The 23,385-nt window shown below is 41.4% G+C and overlaps 1 protein-coding gene across 2 annotated transcripts; it reads left to right on the top strand.

Moving 5' to 3' along the window:
* The first annotated feature begins 3,141 nt into the window (after positions 1 to 3,141).
* Positions 3,142 to 22,181, top strand: n4bp1 (nedd4 binding protein 1). 2 transcript variants are annotated; one of them, XM_080504277.1, is made up of 12 exons: positions 3,142 to 3,601; positions 8,611 to 8,838; positions 9,003 to 9,176; positions 10,054 to 10,550; positions 11,198 to 11,567; positions 11,924 to 12,271; positions 12,461 to 12,699; positions 16,162 to 16,292; positions 16,632 to 16,728; positions 17,418 to 17,525; positions 19,617 to 19,718; positions 19,811 to 22,181. In XM_080504277.1, exons 1-12 carry the CDS (start codon positions 3,287 to 3,289, stop codon positions 20,136 to 20,138), a joined length of 2,937 nt encoding a protein of 978 aa, XP_080360403.1. In that variant the 5' UTR covers positions 3,142 to 3,286; the 3' UTR covers positions 20,139 to 22,181. The 2 variants fall into 2 exon arrangements, with proteins under 2 accessions (XP_080360403.1, XP_080360402.1); XM_080504276.1 differs by having other exon boundaries at positions 10,051 to 10,550.
* The last annotated feature ends 1,204 nt before the right edge of the window (positions 22,182 to 23,385 follow it).

The raw sequence follows: 23,385 nt of genomic DNA, 5'->3' as shown, positions 1-23,385 counted from the left end.
TATTTTATTTTATTTATTTTATTTATTTATTTATTTATTTATTTATTTATTTATTTATTTATTTATTTATTTATTTATTTATTTATTTATTTATTTTATTTTGGTGAGAACATAGTAAAAACACACAAAAAACACAGTAAACAATATTTACAGGGAAGGTTGTACCTTCTGGTATTACTAGCTGTGTTGTTTTATTCATTGAAAACAAGAAGATTAGTGATTCTACTACTGCTGATGTAATTTGATTACTTGTCAGTCATGACAAGTGATCCTCACTGAGCTGTTTTGATCATTACACTGCAAAGATGATTGTGTTATTTTAGGTGATGTTGTCAAGATGAAGCTGTTAAGCTTCAACTCAACTGAATTGATTAGATTTAGAGAAACAACAAGTGACAGATCACAAACAGATTGACTTCCAAACTGAATCAATCAACTATTCAAAGCCACCACCGTCTGATTTCTACAACTACCCGACACATCTGCAGTCACATCAGTGAAAAGGTGTGTTTGAAAGTACAGGAGAGACATTATAACCCGCAGAAATACACAGAGGAGTGAGTGGATTCGTTTAGTCACCACGTGTTTTACAATATATGTCAGTTGAATGTCAGTAATGCTCCTGCAGGTTTAAATACTGGATTTATCACCAGGAACAAATAAAAACGTTTGTTCCTCACTCATTAGAAGTCCTTAACGTGAAGGTATTTGCAGAAAATTCAGTGAAATCCCCAATTTCCCAGCAAGCTTCGTTCCTCATTTATTCTTTTCATTGTCTTTATATTATTTGATTTGTTTGTTAAACATGATTTGATAATACTTTCATCACCTTTTTTTTTAACTCAAATTCTATGTTTTACATATTATAGCTGTTTATAAAGTATTGTTTGATGATTTTTTTAAATTTCATTTATTATATTCAGTTGCAATACTCATTAGCAATAGTCTTTTAATTAATTGTTTTATTTTTCTGGATAATTTTGTCTAAATAATGAATTTTCAACAATTTATTTAACCATTTGAATTGTAATTCCTGCGTGAAAACAACTGTACAGATAGTTTCTTCTGAACAGCTGGTGAATGGGAGTTGGCAAAAAGGCAATAAATGGATCAAAGTTAGATTTATTTTTGCTAAAACATGATGTCTCAGAATAATTATTTAAGGCTTTACATAAAATTTTATACACAAAGGAGACAAACTAAAGGCTATGGTTTAAAAAAAAAAAAAAAGCCGCAATAAAAAGGGACAGATGGGAGATTTTATTTATACGGCGTCTTTCACACACAAAATGCATAAAGTGGTTTACTATAAAAGTAATAAAATAATAAAAAGACAAGTATAACTAATGTGAACGAAGAACACACAGTTACTGATATAAAAACCAGACCTAATCATAAATCTGTCTAAATAAAAGACACGTTTTCTGCAGAGTTTTGGAGCCACTGCCTGAAAAAGATAACAATTCTCTGGTATTAAAATGATTACAGGAAGCAAACAACAGTTTCTGACCTTATGACAAACTGTTATATAGAATTGAATCAAGCTGATTGTTGAATAACTGTGTAATGTGCAATATGTGAACTTGCTTTCTGTAGTATTGTATTATTACAGTATAACTGATTTGAAATTAAACATCATTTTGCTCTTTTAAGTTTGAGACTTGTTAGAAAATAGAAAATAGAAATTTTGCTTGAGAGAATATTTGAAATAAGACAAGAAATATTGAATAAAAGGAGCAGAAGTGTTTCTTCTAGTTCAGCCTGCACGAGCGTGTTTCTGAGTGAATGTTCCCTTTTCACAACCTTGTCGATGGCATTGATGCACGTGACTTCTGTTGTAGCGTGGGAGTTTTGTGTTCTTTATTCAACTCAAGGTCATGCAAAGCCGTTTTTTTTATCATTATTATTTTCTTCCACTGGCTGTCATATTCCATCTTCGTCATTCTTATGAGGGACAGTGTTACACTTGAGAAAGACTACAAATTCAGAGGGACCAGGGTCGTAAGACACAATAATAACAACATAATTGTTGTGAGACGAATCTGTCAAACAACACCAAAAGGTAGGCCCCATCCCCTAAACAGATAACAATTATTGTAATTTTAAAAAATGACCACATTTATCTGCTGTCACACTTGTTGGTGAAAATCTGTCATTTTTGTTTTCATTTTTCCACAATAATTTATCTATTTGAGATTCTAAAAGTAACATTTTTATTTTTTTTTAAATGGAAGCACTGGCCCAAACAATCTCGTGATAGCCAAGTGAATTAGAGTTGGTATTTTATTGTTTATATGGAAAATATGCTTGAAAAGCCTCCTCCTGGTGAGGATCTTCTTTTTTTCAGTAGCTTTTGCTTGGCTTTTTATTTGTATGTTTCTTTGCTCGTATGCTGTCAGATTAGTTATATATTTATGTATTTTTCCATTCGCTTAAATGTATTTTCTGGATTAATAATAAATAGCAAAATAAAATAAAATAAAATAATACTTTTGTGATCCTTGACAGGTTCCTCCAGCAGTCCCTTGCTAATAATACATTACACGTGTTGTTGAACAGAAGATTAGCTTAAGGGGGAGGCAAGGATGCTGGTCGGGATTTTAACATAGCATGTAAAAAGCACAATAAGTACACAGTTTTATCTTGATTGAAAAGTACTATGATTAGATAGAGTCTGTTTTATTGGCTGATCTCACTATTGCATGATTGGTTTATCTCATGTGTGATGCAGTGACTTGTGACTACCAGGAGAGGGCGAGGTTGTGCTTCCACTATGATGTTTGTGGGGTTGCGTTGCTGTCTGGGCCAGAGGCCACAGACACACACATACACGCACGCACGCACACACACACACACACACACACACACACACACACACACACACACACACACACACACACACACACACACACACACGGGACAACAGATGAGATCTGACTCCCTCATCTCACAGGATCTCAGATGTTCTCGAGACATCTGCCACTCTGCGTCTTGTTTTGATTGTGTTTACACGAGCTCCAATCAGATAAGCTGCCGGGAGTAGCGCTGCTCTGTCGTGTTTTGATGACGCCATCACGGGGACTTTCCGGATACGTCATTAGGGGCTTCCGAGTTATTAGCTAGCTCCGCCGCGGTCTTCTCGCCGCGAGACGCCTCAAACGTCGCCGCGTTGGTCATGTACGCTCCCAGAAACATGTCGTGAAAACGCCGGAGTCTCTCTGCGACGCCGAAACGTGTGAATACTGAGACGTGGTGGTCAGGAGCGGCGGTCGTACGGAGAGGGAGAATGTCAACAACGCGGCCCCTCCTCGGTATGAAACGAGGCGCCGAGCTAACGTGCCCGGAGCAGCCGGGCGACAAGACCTCGACGCCGGGCGGCCGCCAGCAGCACCAAGAGGCCCTCACCGTGGACGAGTTCGCCGTCCTGGAAGACAAAGAAGATGAGCTGAAGTGTGCCAAACCTCGAGTGGAGCAGGTTTTCAAAGTAACGTTCACCATCATCGGACTGCTGGACCACACGGGGCAGCCGCACGGCAGCAAAACATCCCGCCAGATATGGCTGCAGCTCCGGGGGGACAGCGACGACGTGTCCGGGGCGAAGGTGAGGCTCTTTAATACACCATCGCTTGGAATTTGTCTTTGTGTAAGTGGAATCGTTTTCAATGTGTAGCTGCTGTTGTTGTTGTTGTTGTTGTTGTTGTTATTGCAACGAGGCACTAGTGTTGTTGGTCAAGATCACCGAACCTGAGACCCGAGTTAAGACCAATATCAGAGCACACCAAGACTTTTAGGACCGAAAACCAAGAATTTCAGGAGTTAAAACCAAGTTAAGACCAAGACTTTCAGGAGTTTCAAACCAAGTTAAGACCAAGACTTTCAGGAGTTTCAAACCAAGTTAAGACCAAGACTTTCAGGGGTTTCAAACTAAGTTAATAGATCTCAAGAGCCAGAGTCTGTGTAAGAGCAACCCAAGGCCACTCTGGAGTACTACAACACTACCAAATAAGTTTTATTTGCAGCAATTAGCCTTATTTCTTTTTAGTTTAACCATATTTTCACTCTTTGGTTGTCAGAGAGTATTTCATAGCAACTAGGCTATATTTCTAACTTAAATGCATCAGTTGATGGTGGTTCAGGTGGTTTCAGAAGTCCTTAAGTTCACTGAAAAGTTATAGTAGACTCAAACAATCTCAATAGTGAACTCACAACTGTTGATCACTCGTAATTGACTTTAAAACTCTTTATATTTCGGCGTGATTATACAAACGCTTGTGTAAATTGCTTCTTTGAGTTTGGTCTGAAGAGAGTCATGTTTGTGTTTTCCTGTCACTGCGCCCTCTATGTTTAATCAGACATGTAAACATTGAATATTTGTGTCTTCTTTCCAACCACAGTTTTCAATACAAACTGTTCTTCTCAGACACAATATCACCCACTCAAGGTTTAGTTCTCGTAACCATGATAACAACTCCAATATATGATTTTGGTATTTACATTGTGGTTTTCTCCTTGCAAAAATGTGACATTTGATTGTAATTCTTATCGCTGTTCAGAGTCTTGTGGACGACAGAATGAGATCAAACTATTCACCATTAGTCGTCATTGCTGTATATGAAAATCGGGTGGTTTTACTTTCAGAATGACTTCAAGCTAAATTAGATCCAGTGACTGGTTTCCATTGCGAAAAAAGGCTAAGGGGGGGGGCTGAATCAGATTACAAGCAAAGCACCAAGTCAGTGTGGTTACTGTTTACTCAGGGTGAAGAGTCATTAATTACATTTATTTACTGTTGATTAAATCAGATGACATTGTGTTCTTTTTAAATGCAATTTATAAGAAGATGAACAGTTGTTTTTAAGGTCTTGTGTTTTTATCCGTTTGTTTTTGCTGGCAGTGCTCATGAATTGGTCATTTTTGCTCACCAACCAGAAGTCTCCTCATATGAACCTGCTTTATATGTTGTTACAATTTGTGTGCGCGTTTTGTGTGTGTGTTTTGTTCTAATCACTAGTCCACCACAGACTGACATACAAGCACTCATACCCACTTGCACCTAAGTGACAGGCGTATATTTAGACTAGGGGAGGCAGTTGAAGTACCTGGGGGGAAAAAACCCCACAATGATAGTTGTTGAATATGCAAACTGCAGAAAGGCCTGGGCTGGGAAGTCAATCCTCATTATTGGCAGAGAGGTGAAAGGTGACCTCTTTGAGGTAATTTACAATGAAAATGTTTAAACTGAAAAGTGCACAGCTATGTCGTCCTTTGTAGGTTTGCAAGGAGATGAACACATCTTAGATGTTTTTTGTTTGTTTTTTTGTTTTTTTAACTAAAGCTTCTCCTCTTGTACTTGCTGTTATTTTAGTTGACAGTGGCCCTACAGATGGCTTTGTTCTTTTACATCGTAGACATAAGTCCACTCAGATCATTTATGAATCGACTCGGAATGTTCTTCGATCTGATAGTATCTACAAAAAAAATCTACCAGTATATACTATGGAGAAAACTATGTTGCGTCTACATTTGTTTGCCATGTCGTACAGCCTTAACATGAACCAGTTCAGCTCAAGACCTTTGAGAATGATCTGAAAACACCTCAAATAATTTGAAGTGGTCATCATAGTATGCACGTTTACATGCACGTTAAAAAAAAATCCTACCATAAGATGGTTTCTGTGTTTTGTCAAATTCACGGCTTTTACCGTCTTTTACCGTAATCTCAACATAAAGCAAATTTTAATGAAATCCTCTGGTGCAAAACACAGTGGAATTTTGTGTGTGTGTGTGTTGTGACCTCTACTCTTAAGAAATTAGTTGTTTTTAAAACAATTTTTTTTAAATATTTTATAATTTGCTTGACAGTTTAGTGAGCCAGTTTGGAGCCTCTTACGGGCCAGTTTTGACCCACAGACACTGTGTTTGACACACTTGGGTTAACTATTCACTTCTGTTTGTGGCACCGAGTCACATTCAGTTTCTGGTTAATTATTATTATACAGAGGCTAAATCTGGATTGGTATGTCTATAATCTGAGGAGTCATTGATTAAACCTCATGTATGTTAGTTTTGGTTTGACTGGTTTATTGAATAAAGACATTTATATGTTTATTTTCAAAGATTCATTTCAAGATGAAGTTAAATTATAAGAGAAAAAAATGTAACATTTGCTTATAAAGTTTTGATTGTCTTTTTGTGTGTGCGTGCGTGTGTGTGTGTGTACTTTGGATGAGTGTTTTTGCCCTTGCTTGCAAACAGCAGTATTTAAATTGAGAACTTTTTACTAAATGTTCTTTTCACATTAAATCAAAAATCCTCGACTCGGCTAACCGCAAAGCGACTGCTAAGTCCGTTTAAGATGAACCAAGTTTTGATAATTTCGAAAGTTAGTTACTGCATACGTTTATACTCCAAAAGACGGAAAGACGCGTATAAAATTTCCCATATTTAAATAGCTGTCACGCTTGTGTCTTGTGCGTCATGATGCTGCGCACTGTAAGCAGCTGCTCCGGGGTCTGCCAGTCAACCGAGAACCTCCTGTGGAAACGGCCCTTTCATCACCCCCTGTAACTCCTGATGAGAAATACGGGGCACACAGAAATGCCCTTGCATAGCTCTGCGCTCTTAGGTTGCTGGCGTGTCCTCTCTGGTTTGGGAAATCGCGACAATTACACCCACAGTTTTTTTTTTTTTTGTCTCATTTCCCTTCTCGTGCGGTAACATATGATTCACTATCAGTTACTAGAGCTCCTCGAGTCTTCCTTCAGAATGGTAGCATGTGTTTTAGCAGTTGTGGCGACTTGATGAGACTGTCTTTATTATCACCTGATGGAAACGGTGGAAGTCGTTCAGTCAGGATGTAATTACAAGGAAATATCAATAATTACATAAATAAGGACACTCTTTCACTTTTAGATTTAGCTTGATAACATTTCTGCTGGGGGGTGGGGGGTAAAGTTTTGGGCTTACTTGGCCATGTTTTGAGCTTTCACTTCAGTACAGTGGAGGTTAGCAGGAACTTTTCTATTTGTATTATTAGAGACGCCACAATTTCCTGAATCAGTTTCCCTGTTAGTGTAGACAAGCATCAAATTTCACAGTTAGCTGTGTTTCTCAGAAAAATTGGATGGGGGAGTATTAGCGGTAGTTTTCAAGTCTTGTCCTCAAGTAACAATTGCCAAGCGTGGACCAGGCGTTCCCGAGATATTGTGTGGGGATTAGCAATCGACCACGAAACTGCAGTATTTGCTCCCCGGGAGAGTTTTACATTGTTTAACCTCTTATTCTGCCTGGTCTGATAGAATAACACAGCTTATCACAACAATGGCCTCATCAGTTGAAGGTGTTCACAAAGTTAATCGGCTATGTTGAGTTTGAATATAGCAAAGTGGTCAAATAATCAAGTATGTGACTGCGTGAAGAACTAGTCCTCTTTAGATCTGAGAGTTATCTGGTTATGAGGGTTTTGTCATTGTCCTCAGAGAAATGTCAGGTGACCAGAGTAAATCCTAATTCCTTAAATCTTACACTTTACTCACATATGTGTTGCCAACTTTTTTTTTTTTTTTTTTTTACTTATTTCGTTGTATTTCCAGTGGGATAATTTGCTTTCTAAAGTTTCAAAATGACAAATTTTATCCTAAATGCCTGGCCTAAATATCACCATGCCGGTTTACTTTCAGTTCTAACATCTTCTGAAACTGTGTCATGTTATAATGAGTCATCATAGGGCGCATTGTCTTTTCATCCCCACCCCACCTCACCCCCACCCACCTCACCCCCACCCACCTGCAGCTGATTCATTCAAATATCTGCCACAGCCAGGAGATTCCCTGAATCAATGGCCTTTAGTTTCAGCACGTGTCTGCTTCTATACTTCTGCACCCGGTGAGCTCATATCAGCTCTGGTGGCACAAGACTTGTAAAATAAATCTGTTTCTCTGCTTCATGTGACTCACCCTGATGGGGTTTTTTTTTGTTGTTTTTTTTGCGGAAATGAACACTGACATTTGCAGATGTTTGGAGTACAGAGTGTAATTACCCACTATTATCTTTTAGCATTACCTGTTGTTTATTATATCATTGATATCCTCTTTACTCGGTGTGCACGTAATCTTTGCTGGGCTAACGTTTTCCTCGTAACTGCAGCTTGCTGGAGTCGACTGTAATATTAGCATTAGCCTGGGTCTTTGTCGCGTTCTGGCTGTTGATCAGAGATGTACATTTACAGAAAGTAGCACAAAACTGCTTCAAGGGTAAAAAAATTTTAAAACTGATGCATAATTATTATTTCTTTTTTTTTTTTTTTTTATCTGTCTCACTGGATTTCTCTCTTCTTCTTTTTTGTCTCTCTTCAAGCCAGCTACAAACTGCCATTTCAGGGCGGCCAAAAATCCCAGTATTTAGTTGCCTTAACACTTGTTTTTCCAGTTGAATTGTATTTACAGTTTAAGAAAATCCACCCTTGGTAGAAATACCGTCATTTAGGACACTCCAGGAACAGTTTCACACCATTAGAGAAGAGGACAGCTCTCACAATACAACACAATCACATGCTCGAAGTTTCCTTACGGTTCTTTCTTCTATTTTTTTTTTTTCCTTTGTTCCTTGCAGGAGTATGTTCGAGGACTTTGTGACCCCGAACTACAGAAAGAGGAGCGCTACCCGGTGGACATGCACTGCATTTTCGCGGGGGCCCGGGGTCTCTTCCTGGACAGACTCACCAGGGACACGAGTGCAGAAGTCCTGGTTCCTGAACCGGGTCGCCTGCGACTGTTAGGCCGGGCTGAACCTGTGGTGATGGCCCAAAGCCGAGTTCAGCAGTTTGTAGCACTTTTCCAAGTAGGTGTTCCCAGTATCATTTGTCCTGAATCAATCAAACAATTCTTAAATTTTTTTATGTCCAAGTTTGATTGTTTTAGTCTCTAAAATGTAAAGATATAGAAGGGACATGTAATCTGCAGGTGACTGTAAACGGTGTGTGTCTGTGTTTGTGTGCCGTCCAGAAAAAGCGGAGTCTACCGAGCGACAGAGAGCCGTCAGTCAAACGGGCGTTCAAGTCCTTCGTGGAGGAGCGGGACGATAAATACACTATGGAGCTCCTGCTGCTCCCCAGTGCTTTGAAGGAAGAGCTGCTGGGATTAGTTCACAGCCCCACAAGCACAAACACCACTTCTCTGGTGAGTTCGTAACTTCTGTTTTACTTTTTCTCTTCAATGTATTTTAACGTGTGACTTATAACACAATTACAAATGATGTAGTCTCTCAACACATCAAAAGAATACAAAGCCAATGCTAAATGCTAGGAATGTTTCCAGGAGTGGCCGTTCTACCAAAGTTAATCCAAAAGTGCACTGACGACTCATCCAGGCTTTTGAATTCCATCGTTTTTTGGGTTATCTTTGTTTAATAATAAAATTTGTTTGATGATCTGAAACACTTGAGCACGATAACTATACACCTAAAATAATAACTTTAACAAATTGAAAAGGGGTCAAATGTTATTTCGCAGCACTGTATCATCCATACAACTTCACCCAAGTCGGGCTCATAGGATGCTGGAGTGCAGTTGCTTTCAATTAATAAGCCAGTCCAATAAGTCCAACTCCGGATTTGAATTGGCGACCTTCTCGCTTCTGAGGCGAAAGTGCAAGCAACTACACTCTACAGCATCTATTGATGGTTTAAGACAAATGGGAGGCCAAATTCAATCGCTTGCTTAATACAGGGTTCATACAATCAAATAAGTGTTGCTTGGCAAACACATACACATTATGTGCGATACTTATTTTAATCTATAGATTTAATGTCAATTATTTCCACGTGACCAAAAGCTATCGATTTAATTACATCTTTTGAGATGCTGAAGTTTAGCACCACATGAAGGGAAAAATAGATTGAACTAAATCGGATCATTGTGGCAGTTTTGCTGTAGACGAAGAGAAAAGAGGTCTCCTGAAGAGCACCGTGTGAAAGTGTGACTGTGGTGCGTGTTCACATTATCTGAGGGGAACTCCCGCTGTGTTTCTAACCGAGGTGACTGTTTCCTTCCAGCAGGCTCAACTCAACCGGACGCTCCACCCGAGCTTAACGGAGGTGGACCAGGACCTCTCGCGGAGCAGCACCCCCGTGACGGAGCTTTCCATCCGCATCCTGGACGCCAGCTTCGAGGAGAAGGGGGCGTCCGTCAGCGGAAAGGCGGGAGGCGGAGGAGTGGGATCGGGACCCGAGTCCCTGGTGCTCAACGGCACACGCCCCTCGCACAAGCGGCGCTCGTCGGAGAGCGAGACCCGGGACACGAAGAGACAGTATTCCCTGGAGCGGAGGGAGGAGTCGCCGGAGAGGGCGAGGGAGAGGGAGCGGCAGAAGGACCGAGAGGGCCGGGGGGGCAGCGGCAGGTCCAAAACCCCCTCGGCCTCGTCGTCCCTCTCCTCTTCAGCCAAAGCAAACACAGTGGGAGGTTTAATCACTCTGGACTCCTGGGACGCAATATCAGATGAAGGAGAGGCCGTCAGCCCGGAAACCAACCTCCGCTGTTTAGTCAATTTCTTCAGGTAAAATAACGGCGAATCGACTCGTTTTGATTATCAACAGGTCAACCGCTGAGGAAAATGCAAGCACAGCTCAGTCTGGACCTGGTGACATCCAAATGTTTGTCTCATTTCAAAGGGGTCCACATCAAATCAGACGGTCCTCTCTGTTTTAATGATTTTATAGATTCATACGTACCAACTCGTCGTGTACAGCAACGGTTAAATAACGGTTGTGAAATTGGAATAAAAAGGGATTTTCTGTGGGAAAATGCTGACAGGTGGAGCTCAAGCTAAGGTTTTGTTTACCATTTTTAGACTAAGGGATCAAACTTGATTAAATTTTTTTATTTTTATATGATGCAAAACTTTGTGTGTGTGTGTGGGGGGGGGGGTGGAGATAATGCTGTTTGCATGGAAAAGATTGAAAAAGTTGATATTTAAAATGATGAAAAGGCTCTCAAAGACTAACAATTTAAATATATAGAGTAATCTCATGATTATTTACACTTAATTACTTTGTTTTTCTCAATGTGGTAACAAAAAGTTTTGTGCCAATAACATGGAATAAAATTAACAACTATTAAATTCTTTATAAGCATCAGGAAAAACAGCTGCAGCCTTGAATGTCTCATATGAAATAAAAAGTCTGTGAAACTTTTCTCGTCCAGAACGATGGGATACCAGCAAGAGGTGGTGGAGCGCGTCGTCAAGGCAACGGGACAGACGGAGGACACCTTCCTGGTTCTGGAGAAGATAGTTGAAGAAACCAAGCGCTGCGAGCAGGGGTCAAAAGGAGGGGAAAAAGAGAAAAGACTGAACACTGTGTGTACCCCAAACACTGCCTCGGCCTCCTCCTCCTCCTCTTCTTTATCGTCGTCGGCGGCCTCTCACTCCAGAGAGAAGGAGCGCGAGCTGAGCCGGACGCTCCTCGACCCCGGCAGGTCGAAAGAGAACATTAAGCCCGGCCAGCTAGCGAGCAGCAGCAACGGGCTGGGGCACCGGAGACAGTGCAGCAGCAGCGAGACGAGCACCCAGCAGGTATTTTGGCAGGCGTGGACAAACCCCAGAGCCCTGGAGATTACTTGTACCAATCAGTATTTAAAAAAAAAAAAAGCATAGCGGTTAGTGTTTGGTTGGTTATTTCATTCTTGGAAAGTCTGCGTAACTACCTTGCATGCATTTAGCACATGCCTTCGTTGCTGTTGCATAACAATTAGTCGGATCAATTTGAATAGTTTCTATATGGTTTCGGACTGCTGGGCTTCAAGTAAATAATAAAAAAAAAAACAAGACAATAATACACATGTTGAGATCAAGTTCCTCAAGTCGTATACCAAACCTTTTGACTTATTTTATAAATGTGTAGTTTTCTCAGTTCTCCAATTTGGTTTCAGGCCATCACTATCAAGAGGAGCTCCAGTGCTCAAGGCGGCGCAGGAAACTATGACGTCATCACTATCGACGACGACGACGAAGTCATCCTCGTGAACAACAAAACCACAGACAGCAGGACGTCCCGGATGATGACGGTGGCACACTCAGACACACAGTCGGGATCCAAAACGGACTTCCTGGCCCGGGGAGGGGGCGGGGCCGGGAGCGGGGTCCCACAGAGGGATTACCTGTCTCGAGGCGGGACGCAGACTTTGGGGGGATCGGTGAAAGTGGAGACTGTAACGGCGCTGCGCAGCCCGCCTCAGTGGCTCACTGCCACCTCCACGTCCCTGGCTTCAACCCCCAGTGTGAGTATTTGCGTATATGTTGGAGGGTCTGTTTGAATTGGAATTGTAGATGAGGTCGTGCCGGTGTGTATATGTAACCTTTCTAGGGCCGTTACCATCGTTAAACACACAAGTGGACAAAGTGAGGGTTCCGGTTCGGTTTCATTCAGAATTCCCATCATGATTCACCTCGTTGTCTTTGCTCTGCAGTCGGCTGCTCAGCCCATCCTCCGCCCCTCTGCCTCTCCCTACCAAACCATCGGCCACACGGCTTTCCACGGGGGAGCGGCGCGCACTCCCCCCGCCAATGACCCCCCCGCCCCGCCGGTGACGGGTTTGGCCCGTTTCCACCAGTCACTGAGGACCCCGTTCACCCTGAAGCTGCCCAACGAGCCAGGGCGTCCCGAGCTCAGACACGTCATCATAGACGGCAGCAACGTGGCCATGGCGTGAGTACACACACACACACGTTATCTTTGTCAAGAACTAATTTATTTTTGCATAAAGCAGGATTATATACTGGCGTGCATGGTCAAGGCCAGTTTGACTTTTCCTAGCCAAACAATTCTGTCTTAAAATATGTCGTCTTGTGTCATACAACGAGAATTTACAAACAACCCCCGTCATGGCTGAGTGACCACGCACCGGCTGAGACCGTCTTCTTTTTGTAGCAGTATTATGGCGCAGTGTCTCATCACTTCTCAAGGGCTTTATCTTCACGTGTCGTAAAGCACACAACTTGTCACTTTTTCTCTTTTTTTTTTTTTTTATTCCTCTAACTTATCTTTCAATTTGTGTGTGGGTTTTTTTGTTTTTTTGTTTTCTTGAAGCTAAACTGTTAATTAACAAGATCAATTGTTTACATGCTAATTTCACAATTATTTTAAAGATATTTTGTCCGTTTTTATTCTGCTCCTGAGACTAATTAAGAGATTTAGTGTTGGTAGATGCCACGGAAAATACAGGGATTTTTAGATTTTAAGAGACGTTCGCAACCGTCCGAGCATATTTATTAAAGAGCGGAAAAAAGGAGGAAGCAACAGGTAAAGAGTGATTGTACATGTACATATTTTAACAGAGTCGATTTCAAGTTTCAAGTGTTGGCAACTTACTTGATGACAAATATGTTTTGATTGGTGTCACTTCCCACATTCGTATAACTTACGCCTCTTTTCTATTACATGTGAAGCCATTGCCCTTCCCATCATCGTCTTTATCATTACTTCAGGTCTCTCTCTTATACACACACACACACACACACACACACAGTCAGAGGCCATCTGTTATCATGCAGAGGGTGCACATGTGTGGGTGTACCTAAACTCTACCTCCACACTGGCATGATGTTACTCATCATGTGTGAAAATGTATGTGTGTTTCCGACAAAATGAATACAGTTGTGAAAGCATGATATTGGAGGCGTTTGGTTGTGTTACGGGGGTGTTTTACAAAAGAAAGGGCTTTTCGTAAGAAAAGCTGTATTTGTAGTGTTTTGTCCGGTAATTGTGCGAGAAGAGTTTTGTGTGTGTGTGTGTCACTCGAGGAAGGGAATCAGGTGGGGCGGCTGGTCTGATTGTTTTTTTTTCCCCCGCCTCGTTCTCCACTCAGGTTTTTTTTTTGCGCAATCTTCATCTCGGCCCTGACCGTCTCGCTTTTGCAACCACGTCTCGTTTCACCCTCCCTCCCCATCTTCCCAGAAATGTGTCTAAACAAAAAGGACCGGGTCACTTCTGACTCATTATCGGTCCTGCAGTCGGAGCAGGAAAGTCTGTTACTCACTAAATACCAGACTGACAAAATCAAAGTGAGGCAAGTAATCATTGTCCCGATAAGTCTCTTAAAAACCACGTCTCCGAAGTTTGCCAATACCGGCATTTAGCATTTTCCAAATTATGCCATGTCTAATCTACAAAGCTCGTCGGTTTAAAGATTTGCGAATGAGATGTGTGATATTACCACGTCGCAACTTGCGTTTCCACGGTGATTTTACAGGTTGTGTAATCTCTTCCTGCCGCGGTGTCACTCTTCACTTTCTCTTTCAACCGTTGCTGGAACTTCCCCCGAGTTTTGCATTTTGACTCCGACCACAAGGTGAAACCTGTCTTCCTCTGTCCTCTGCGTGCGCGATTGTGTGCAAACGCATTTTAATTCCTGACATCATTGGGACAAAACTCTGAAACTCCATACTGTGAAATATTTACATGAAGTGTTTTTAGGGCACTGTAAGGGTTCCGGGTAGGCAAGTAGTAGTCACGCTTAAGGTTAGAGTGATGCTGTAGAGAATTAATAGAAATGTAGGTAAATACAGCCAAAGCGATGAGAATGGTGCTTTGAATGTGCGTGGCTCTAAAATCTGTTAGAAACTCCTTATGATGAGTTGTCTTTTTTTTTTTCTCTCTCTCTCTCACATTGTTGGCCCCATCGTTTTATGTAGTTAACAAATGGAAGCAAGAGGAAGCGTGGTGATTATGGTTAGCAGTGCAAATAACGTGAACGTCAGACCTGCTTCTCATCGCTCTCCGAAATTCCTCATTGTCTGACATTCGTTCAGATGTGATTTCCGCACAAGGTAGTGGGACCTTTTCCACGTTTCGGTTTCCACTGCGATCATTTGGTCAACACTGAAGCCAGTACTGCACTTTTTGTGTCTTGTTGTATGTTTCGTCTCCACTCAGCTGTCACTGTGGCTGAAGGGACTGACTGCATCTCTTTGAATCATTTCCTCCTGAAGCCCCAGAGTTGTTGTTGTTGACTCTTCTTTTGTGTTCCACCACCGTGTGGTTGAACAGTCGGCCATCGGGTGTGCGAGCTGTAATTTACACTTCTCGTGTGAGGCTGGAGTTGTGAGCAAGATCGTAACCTCTCGCACAAGGAAGCGAACCAGTCCAGACGGAACAGGAATTCACATAATGAAGGGTTAAAAACAAGAAGACAGAAGTTTCATTTGTACTTAATTTCTTTTTCTCCACAAAACTTCTTGCAGTCTATTTTATTTCCTGTCTCTATTGTCTTCAGTATTTATGACCTCTTCACTCTAGAAGCGACTCCACTGACTTTCTGCTGTTGCCCTTTTTTTTGTTTTTGTTTTTTAAATGAGCAGCTGTAAGATAATGAATTGAACCGGATGAAGGAGTGTGTGTGCACAAAGACTTTGGCGTATTCTGTAGAAATCTGTGTGTTGTTTACATATCCAAAACTAAACAAATGCCTCGAGCATTTGGATCGTTTCTCTGCTTTCATTGATGCTTGTGTTGTTATGTGTTTATCTGCCCTACCCATCTGTTTGTTCTTTCCCACTTTGGGTGACGTGCACTAATGCATGTGCGCGTCACCACCAAACAATCTGGGCCAGTCCGTCGAGTTACCTTCAAAAAGTATACTTGTGTGCCTGGAGGCACTTTTTTTTTGTCTTTAGTGGCTCATCACCAGGTTTATTGTTGTCGTCAGAGAGATTGTTAAACACCCGTTTGCTAATACGGAGTTGGACATTCTGGACTTAATGGACATAAATGGACCATTTGCTTTAAATTACTTTGCTTCGTGACTTTTATTTCCTCATTTTTACTTAGTGTTTGTCCTCAGTTACTTCAAAAAGCACAAGTTTTGCAACGAGAATAACTTAAAAAGAAACAACCAAAAAAGCAATTTTTTGAATTAAAAATAAAGTTGCATTTTTCTTCTATATCTTCTAATTGTATTATTTATTATAGTTCTACAATATTTTTGTATATTTATATTTGAACCTAGTTCCATCAGTGGGAAATGCATCTTGTTTGTAGTTACCCTACCATCAGTCATACTTGTACATCGGCTTTGTTGCATGATGTTGACCTGCAGGATTTGTTATAACTAAAACTACATGTTGCATCAAAGCATGTCCTTTTTTTTTTTTTTTTTTCTTCCACCTTCAGTCACGGCCTGCATCGTTTTTTCTCCTGCCGCGGCATCGCGCTGGCAGTGGAGACGTTCTGGAAGAGAGGCCACAGGGAGATCACGGTGTTCGTCCCCCAGTGGCGTCAAAAGAGAGACCGACTCACGACAGGTGCGTCTGTGCATTTCACACGTGTTTTAACGCCATCCGACATCCTATCAGTATCTATTAAAGCTGAACACAGTCCAAATGTTAATGATTTTTTTTTTTGAATTATCTTTCTATTTTTATCAAACAAAAGATATTCAACTATAATTCCAATGCTTCCTAAAATATTTCCACTCCAGTAGAAAGAACCAACTTTCCCAGCCAGCAATTAACATACCAGAGGGGGTAGGTTGTAGGGCATCTGTTTCTGTTCTCGCCTCGCCAGGTCCAAGCATTCCTGCGACGTTCCAACAAAACCCGTTTTTCAGCGCCGTCTCTAACGTACCGGTGATGTCATTGCAGAGCAACATTTCCTAAACCAGCTGGAAGACCTGAGGCTGCTCTCCTTCACGCCCTCCAGAGAGGTCTGCGGTCAGAGGATATGCTCCCACGACGACCGGTAAACACCCCCGTTATCTCTCGTCACATCACACGTGCTGGAGAGCTGCTTTTAACCGCATTGGCCATTTAACATTTCTAGCAATTTTTAGCTTTTTGAGCCATTTTATTTATCTATTTAAACCATTTTAGCAGTTTTCACAACATAAAAAAAACTTCCTTCAGAAACTTTTAATTTGGCTTCATCAATACTTGGCTTACTTGACGTCGTCATTGGAAACTCCAGATTGATCACGTAAGACTTTGACATGAGAATGTTTTGAATGTCCATGCTGCGCAACCGCTTAAATAAAAATAAGGAAAACATCTTATAAAAAGTTGTATTAAACAAGGTAATAAAGTGCACAATGAGGTGGAAACATAGCTTTTACAGTCCTGGATGGTGGTTGTTTTGAATGAATTTGAACCGGATATCTATTGAAATGATTGTATTACTGAGTTTATTTCTATATAAAATGCATGTTTGATAATGTTACAGACATAAAATTTGTCCTTTTCATTAAACGAGATTCCATAGATCTTAAATCCTTGTTCTTCAGTCCTCGGTTAGTGAGGATGAAGAGTCCCTTCCCTTCCTGATGGGGACAGTACTTTGACTTGAATCGGCCTTGAAACGAGTCTTCAACCAGAAAGTGTGTTGACTCTACTAATGGACAATCACTCCCCCCTCCTCCTCCTCCTTCCTTCCAGCTTCCTGCTCCACCTCGCTGAAAAAACTGACGGTGTCATTGTAACAAACGACAACCTGAGAGACTTTGTGGACGTCTCAGAAACCTGGCGCAAGATCATCCAAGGGAGGTGTGTCTGTGTGTGCGTGTTTGTTTGTTCCTTCTGCACAGCTCAGTTAGTCATTCACGTGCAGCTTGACTCTGGAAACTCCAGCCGACTCGCTGGATGACACGTGTTAAAGGTTTACCATCTATTTGTGGCCTGTTTATTTACATTTACCAACAATCACAGGAGTGCCAATAAGAAAGAAGGAACCAGCTGAAAAGCCAAACATTGTTCAAGAGAAGGAACTCACGAGTTTAGAAACGTGTTCATACAAATCAAAATGTAAAGAACACTGACTTGACTCCTGGCAGCTTGGTACGAAAAGGAAGAAATCAAACTTTTAGATTTCAGTGTTCACATTTCATTATTTGACACGCGCTCACTTGAGTTCCATGATGCGTTTTCTTCATTCGTTCAAAGAGAACAAATGCACCTTTAGCAAATGTTTAAATAAAATACTGATACGTACAACAGTTTTATGGTTGAGACTGATACTACACATGATTGTTACCGTTTCTAATGTTAAAATAAGTCGTATGTTTTGTGTCCTCTCCATATAATTGCATCATCTGTGCAATGCAGAGAGGAATCGGGAAAATGAAGTAGCATCGCCCTCTGCTGGTCAGGACCTGCAAGCGACTCCTATGCTTCACTGCATTTCTCTCTCTGGTGTCCAACCCTTCAAATCTCACCACATCAACCTGGATCCCTGCTACCGAGAAAGCACTTCATTTTCATTAAATTTAACATTGATGCTGCTTTAGAAATTCAATCCACTACCTACACCGGTTTATCCATTTTAAGGGCACTGCAGATGATTCCACCTGACTATCGACAAAAGAAAGACACTCGCATCTACAGGCAGTTTTTAGAGTCGCCATTAAAGTCCCATGTTTTTGAAGTGTGATTGATCCGCCTGAATGAACCAGTTTCCCCCCCTAAAATTGATACAATTCAAATACTTTCCGAGGATGATTATTACGATAATTATAAAAGAAAATAAGAAAAGACAAAGAGAGAGAATAGGAATGACAGCAATATCGATGCTGTCATTCAATGGCGTTTAATTTGGCAGAAGAGGAAAAAAAAGAGATAGAAAACTTAATTGTAAGCACATAAAAGATGAGATGACATGAGAGATGGATAAAAGTGAATTTGAAGGAAAGATTGCTTCACACTTCACCACTTTAAAGTACTCTCAACAAATCAAATAGACCACAAAAGTATATAGATATAGTTGGTTTTCATAAATAGAATAAAATCTAACGCAGTCTGTCTTCCAAAGAGTGTTTCCGAAAAAGAAATTATTGATTTATTACCAGTTAAATTATAATTTTTCCATGAAGGACAGACAAACATCTGACTAACTATTAACTTCTTTTAATTATTTACTGGAACTAACAATGACCCTCGTCAGGAAGTGATTAACAGTTACCATGGAAACCGGTCGCTCAGGCTGCACACATTGATTGATAGCTTTGTTGTTTTAACACTTTGACTGAAGTTGCCTGCACCTGCACTGTTTGTGATTTGGTGGAGGAGAGAATCTGGGATTGAATGTACAGTCGGATAATAAACACATTTTTCAAACCGCCGCCGATCGATCCAGCATATTTGTAAGAGAATCGGAACTTTATTTCTCCCACTCGAGACACGAACACAAGACAGTATAGTGGCATTAAACGTTCAAGACTAAAAGAGAGATAATCAACAAGAGCAAAATGTTAAATGAAACCTTTAAAACGATGAACTCAAGGATAAATAAATCCAGTTTTCTGAAACAAGAAATATACAAATACTTGCTAATGATCAATAAACTACAGCTGTATGTCGTTTATTTATAGGAGTTTTGTCTCGTCTATATGTAGGACATGCGTTTTACCTTCTTCCGGGAATGGGACTGAAAATGTGGATTCATTTCATATTCAGCTGCCGGTGTTACGCAGAGTTCTGACAACCTGAGAAACAAGAGCAACGGTTCTGAATGAAGTAGAACAAATACTATAATAATAGTCTTTGTTGAAACAAGAATAGGAACTTGGTCGAAGTTTATCGCCTTGATCCGAGCGCCCTTTTGGCGGCTGCGACCATCGACTGATTTGTTTTGCTCGGCAGGTTGCTCCAGTTTACGTTTGTGGAAGACCACTTCATGATCCCCGACGACCCCCTGGGGAAACACGGGCCCCACCTTGACTTCTTCCTACGTAGAGACCTCAGGTGCGTCGGTCTTACCAAAACGCTTCCCACTTCAAAAGGCTTGTGTCGCTCCAGTTAACACCCCCCCCCCCCTCCCTCTCTGCTTCCCTCAGGAGAGCGTCGGCCACGCCGCCCCCCCTCAGGCCTCCAGACTTCCGGCCTTCCTTCCAGCAGCAGCCGGTTTTCGTCCACTCGGCCCCACCGGTGCCCCAGTCCGCCACGCACTGGCCCCACTCGGGCCCCCCAGAATGGCACCTTCCCCGCCGGTCCCCGTCGCCCTCGCCCTCGCCGCCCCTCCATCGCTCCCCGGGCGAGACGTCGGAGCTGAAGAGGAAGCTGTACGACATTTTCCCCGACCAGAAGCAGCGGATCGACCGCATCCTCAGCGACAACCCGTACATGAGAGACCTGAACGCCCTGTCGGGGCTGCTGCTGGGGTAGTCGACTCGCTTACCCAGATCCCAATAATTTATTTTCAACCATTGACGTGGAGTTTTCTTCCAACATCAAGGAGTGGTCTTCAAACTACCTGCTTCTCCTCTGTCGCCCTCCCTTCGATTTTCCCAGGACAAAACTTGTCCCCACAACCGGTGTCAGCGAATTTGCCACGCGTCTGTCAAGCAGCCAAGCCTGCGCCGTTCATTTCAAACTTCACCGAGTCGGTGGATGAAGGGTTAACGTGAGTGTGGGACCAACGGCAGTGAAGCGCCGCGACGGCTGCCGCTTCGAACACGTCGACGGCGAACTGTACCGCCTGCAGACGTTTCTCTCTCTCTGGGTATCGGAAACTGGCAGGGTTTGCGTGAGGTTTTTCTTTTTTTGTTGTTGGGGTTTTTTTTTTTTTTTTTTTTGTTTTTTTACTTTTCTGCAGTTTTGCAACAGCATGGATTCGCCGTCGGGTTGTTATATTCCACCTCGAGTCGGTTTGCGTTTTTGAAATCGCGCCCAGCAGCCGCGTCAGAGTCGTGTCGTCGTCGGCTTGAGTATCAATCCTTAACATTGATCCCAAAACAGCGACAGTCGGTGCACATCGTTTTAATTTTCACACGCTGAGCAAAAGGCTTTGAGCTTTGGAAACATGAATAAAATGCTTTGTGGGCCACATTTTGAGGCTGTATCGACAGGCTGTAATAGCAACTTGTATTTTTGTAATATTTATTTAACCAAGCTGAGTAAAGACGTACTGCTCGTCTTCATCCCCTCAAAATGTGACCCATAATTCTGGGTTTTTGTGGGGGTTTTTTTTCAAATTTCAAGAAACCACAAGTGTTTTTTTTCTTCTTTCGATTGATCCAAAACATTTGGTATTACTTGAGAATTCAATTTTTTTTTTTTTTTTTTTTGTAGCAGAATTGTTTAATCTGAGTGGGAAATGTGCCGAATGACAGATTAAACCGACCCAGTTTTTTTGGCTCGATGATGCTGTTCCCCTTGTCGCTCCTGAAGCCCGTTATTCACCAATGATTCCTGAAATATGTGGAAAAGCTCCTGTGGTGAGCCTGAATGTTCACAATCGGTTCTTCCTGGTTGAAATAAGTTACTAAACGAACAAAAACAAAAAAAAAAACATTTAAAGATTAACAATACTGAGGACATTTGTGTTTGGTAGATTATTTCTTTGCTCAAACAATTCCTGTTTGCAATGCCTTTGGGATTATTCGCCTTTTAACTGGCGCCACATCGGTGAGAAACCCATTTGTGGGACGAGCAGCGGAGCGACGCCTCTAAATGAGCTGCATATCCTACAAATGCATGGTATTTACAAAAGTGGCACCCTTTTTAAAATGGGAATAAACCAGCATTCCAGTTGAAATGGCTTTTGGAATCGGTCATTGTTGCAATCAAAAAATAATAACAATGAAACCCAGACTTCCTCACTTTAGTTTTTCCATCACCGTTCTGATGCTTTCTGATCCTCTCTCTGTCTCTCTCTCTCTCTCTCTCTCTCTGCTGGAATTCAGAAATAAACTAAACACTACACCAGCTTTAGATTCATCTTTTCGCTTTCTGTTAAAAAAAAACAAAAAAAAAACTCACAGACGAAAAAAAAAAGATGCAACGACAAACTCTGTAAAGTGTGATTTGTAAGTAGTGTTTAATCGCGACATTTCTTGCACTGAACACGAGAAGTGAGGCGAGAGAAGATTGGGATGGGAAAAAATGATAAATCAACAGGTTTTTGTCATCACACACCCAGAAAAATGCAAGTTTGCGTTTTTCAAAATGGTTCATATGAGGGTTTGTGCTATCCGAACCACTTTTCAGTAAAGAGTCTCTGCACAAAACGTTTACAAGGTGTCAGAAAATAACTTTTGTTCGTACTTGCTCTGTTCACGTGGTATGGATCACTGAAGGATTTTATTTCTCTTGTAACATAATTCTTTTGTGTATATGGATTTCTGTTCTGTAAATCAATGCAAATTTTTTGGCTACAGTGCACATATGGAATTATGTATGTGAAAACGACAAAATAAATGCAGCATTCCCCAAGTTTTCCTCCTTTCTGAGTGCTCAATCAGCTTATTTGAGTTTGCAAAAAAAACAAAAACGTGCTAAATGTGATGACTACAGACGTTTTCTGGACATTTTACTGTATTCTGCACCAGGAAGTTGCATTCAAATCGTCTTTGAGTTTAGATTTGTCATTTTCTCTACTAATTCTTTGGTTTTGTGAAAATATGCATCATGCAGCAGCTATAGGAGGTTTTTTTTGGTTTCATTAAAATTGTCTTTGAGATTCCAGAAATCTTTAGTAATTGTTTGCTGTAGTGCAAATGTCTATTTTTGCAACAACAAAAAAACAAAGTCAAACTTTAGATTTAAAGGTTAAAATGACACTATTTTACCGGTCCAACCCACTCAAGATGACATCGTGCTGCATGTTTCCCCTGAACTGAAAGTGTTTTTTGTGCAGTTTACTCAAACATGCCACAGTTTTAATACATCCAAAGTATACCTCCGCTGTATGGCAGCCTTTTAAAAGTTACTTAAAATGCTCTGTTAATTCATGTTCTTGGTGATCCTGCAGTGCAAGCTGGCCACCTTTTTGTTTCTGTTTTTCCCTCGAGGGCCCGTGTCCTGCATGTTCAACACTTGAATCTAACTACGGTCATCAGAAAGCCTCTCGTGGCATGAAGTTTACACTGAATGTGGCTCCTGGACTCGCCTCCATCGGTTGAATTCATCACATCCTGCCCACCCATGTCAAGTCCAGCTTCTGGATGGGTTTAGGACAGGTTTCCTCTCACCATCCAGAACCATGTGTCTCGGGTCAATTGATGACTGTGAATGGTGTGTCTTGTTTGCCCTGCATGTGATGGACTGGTGACCCATCCAGGGTGCACGCCGTCACCCCGTCACTCTGAAATTGTATAAAGCTGCATGGAAGATGAATGAATGTGGCCCCTGAGTTTCAATGACTTTGATGTTATCAACTTCCTTTATTCTAATTACAATGCTCAGATTGCTTTGCTTTAATCATTATGTCCAAGTTTTACATTTTGGTATTATTCTGTATAGAGATTAGCAAGACTGGACTCATGTTTCCCATCATTCCAATCCATCTTCACATACAAAACACTTTGAAACAACCCAGCATAGCAAATGAATGAGAAAACTGTCCCAACATCCAGATTTGTATCTCGATCAAGACAAACAGACTAACCCTAACCCATCGGTCACATTCCGT

The sequence above is a fragment of the Blennius ocellaris genome, assembly GCF_963422515.1.
Source record: "Blennius ocellaris genome assembly, chromosome: 11".
Lineage (NCBI taxonomy): Eukaryota > Metazoa > Chordata > Actinopteri > Blenniiformes > Blenniidae > Blennius > Blennius ocellaris.
Note: the sequence above shows the minus strand (reverse complement) of the source record. Positions and strands in the feature narration are given on the sequence as shown.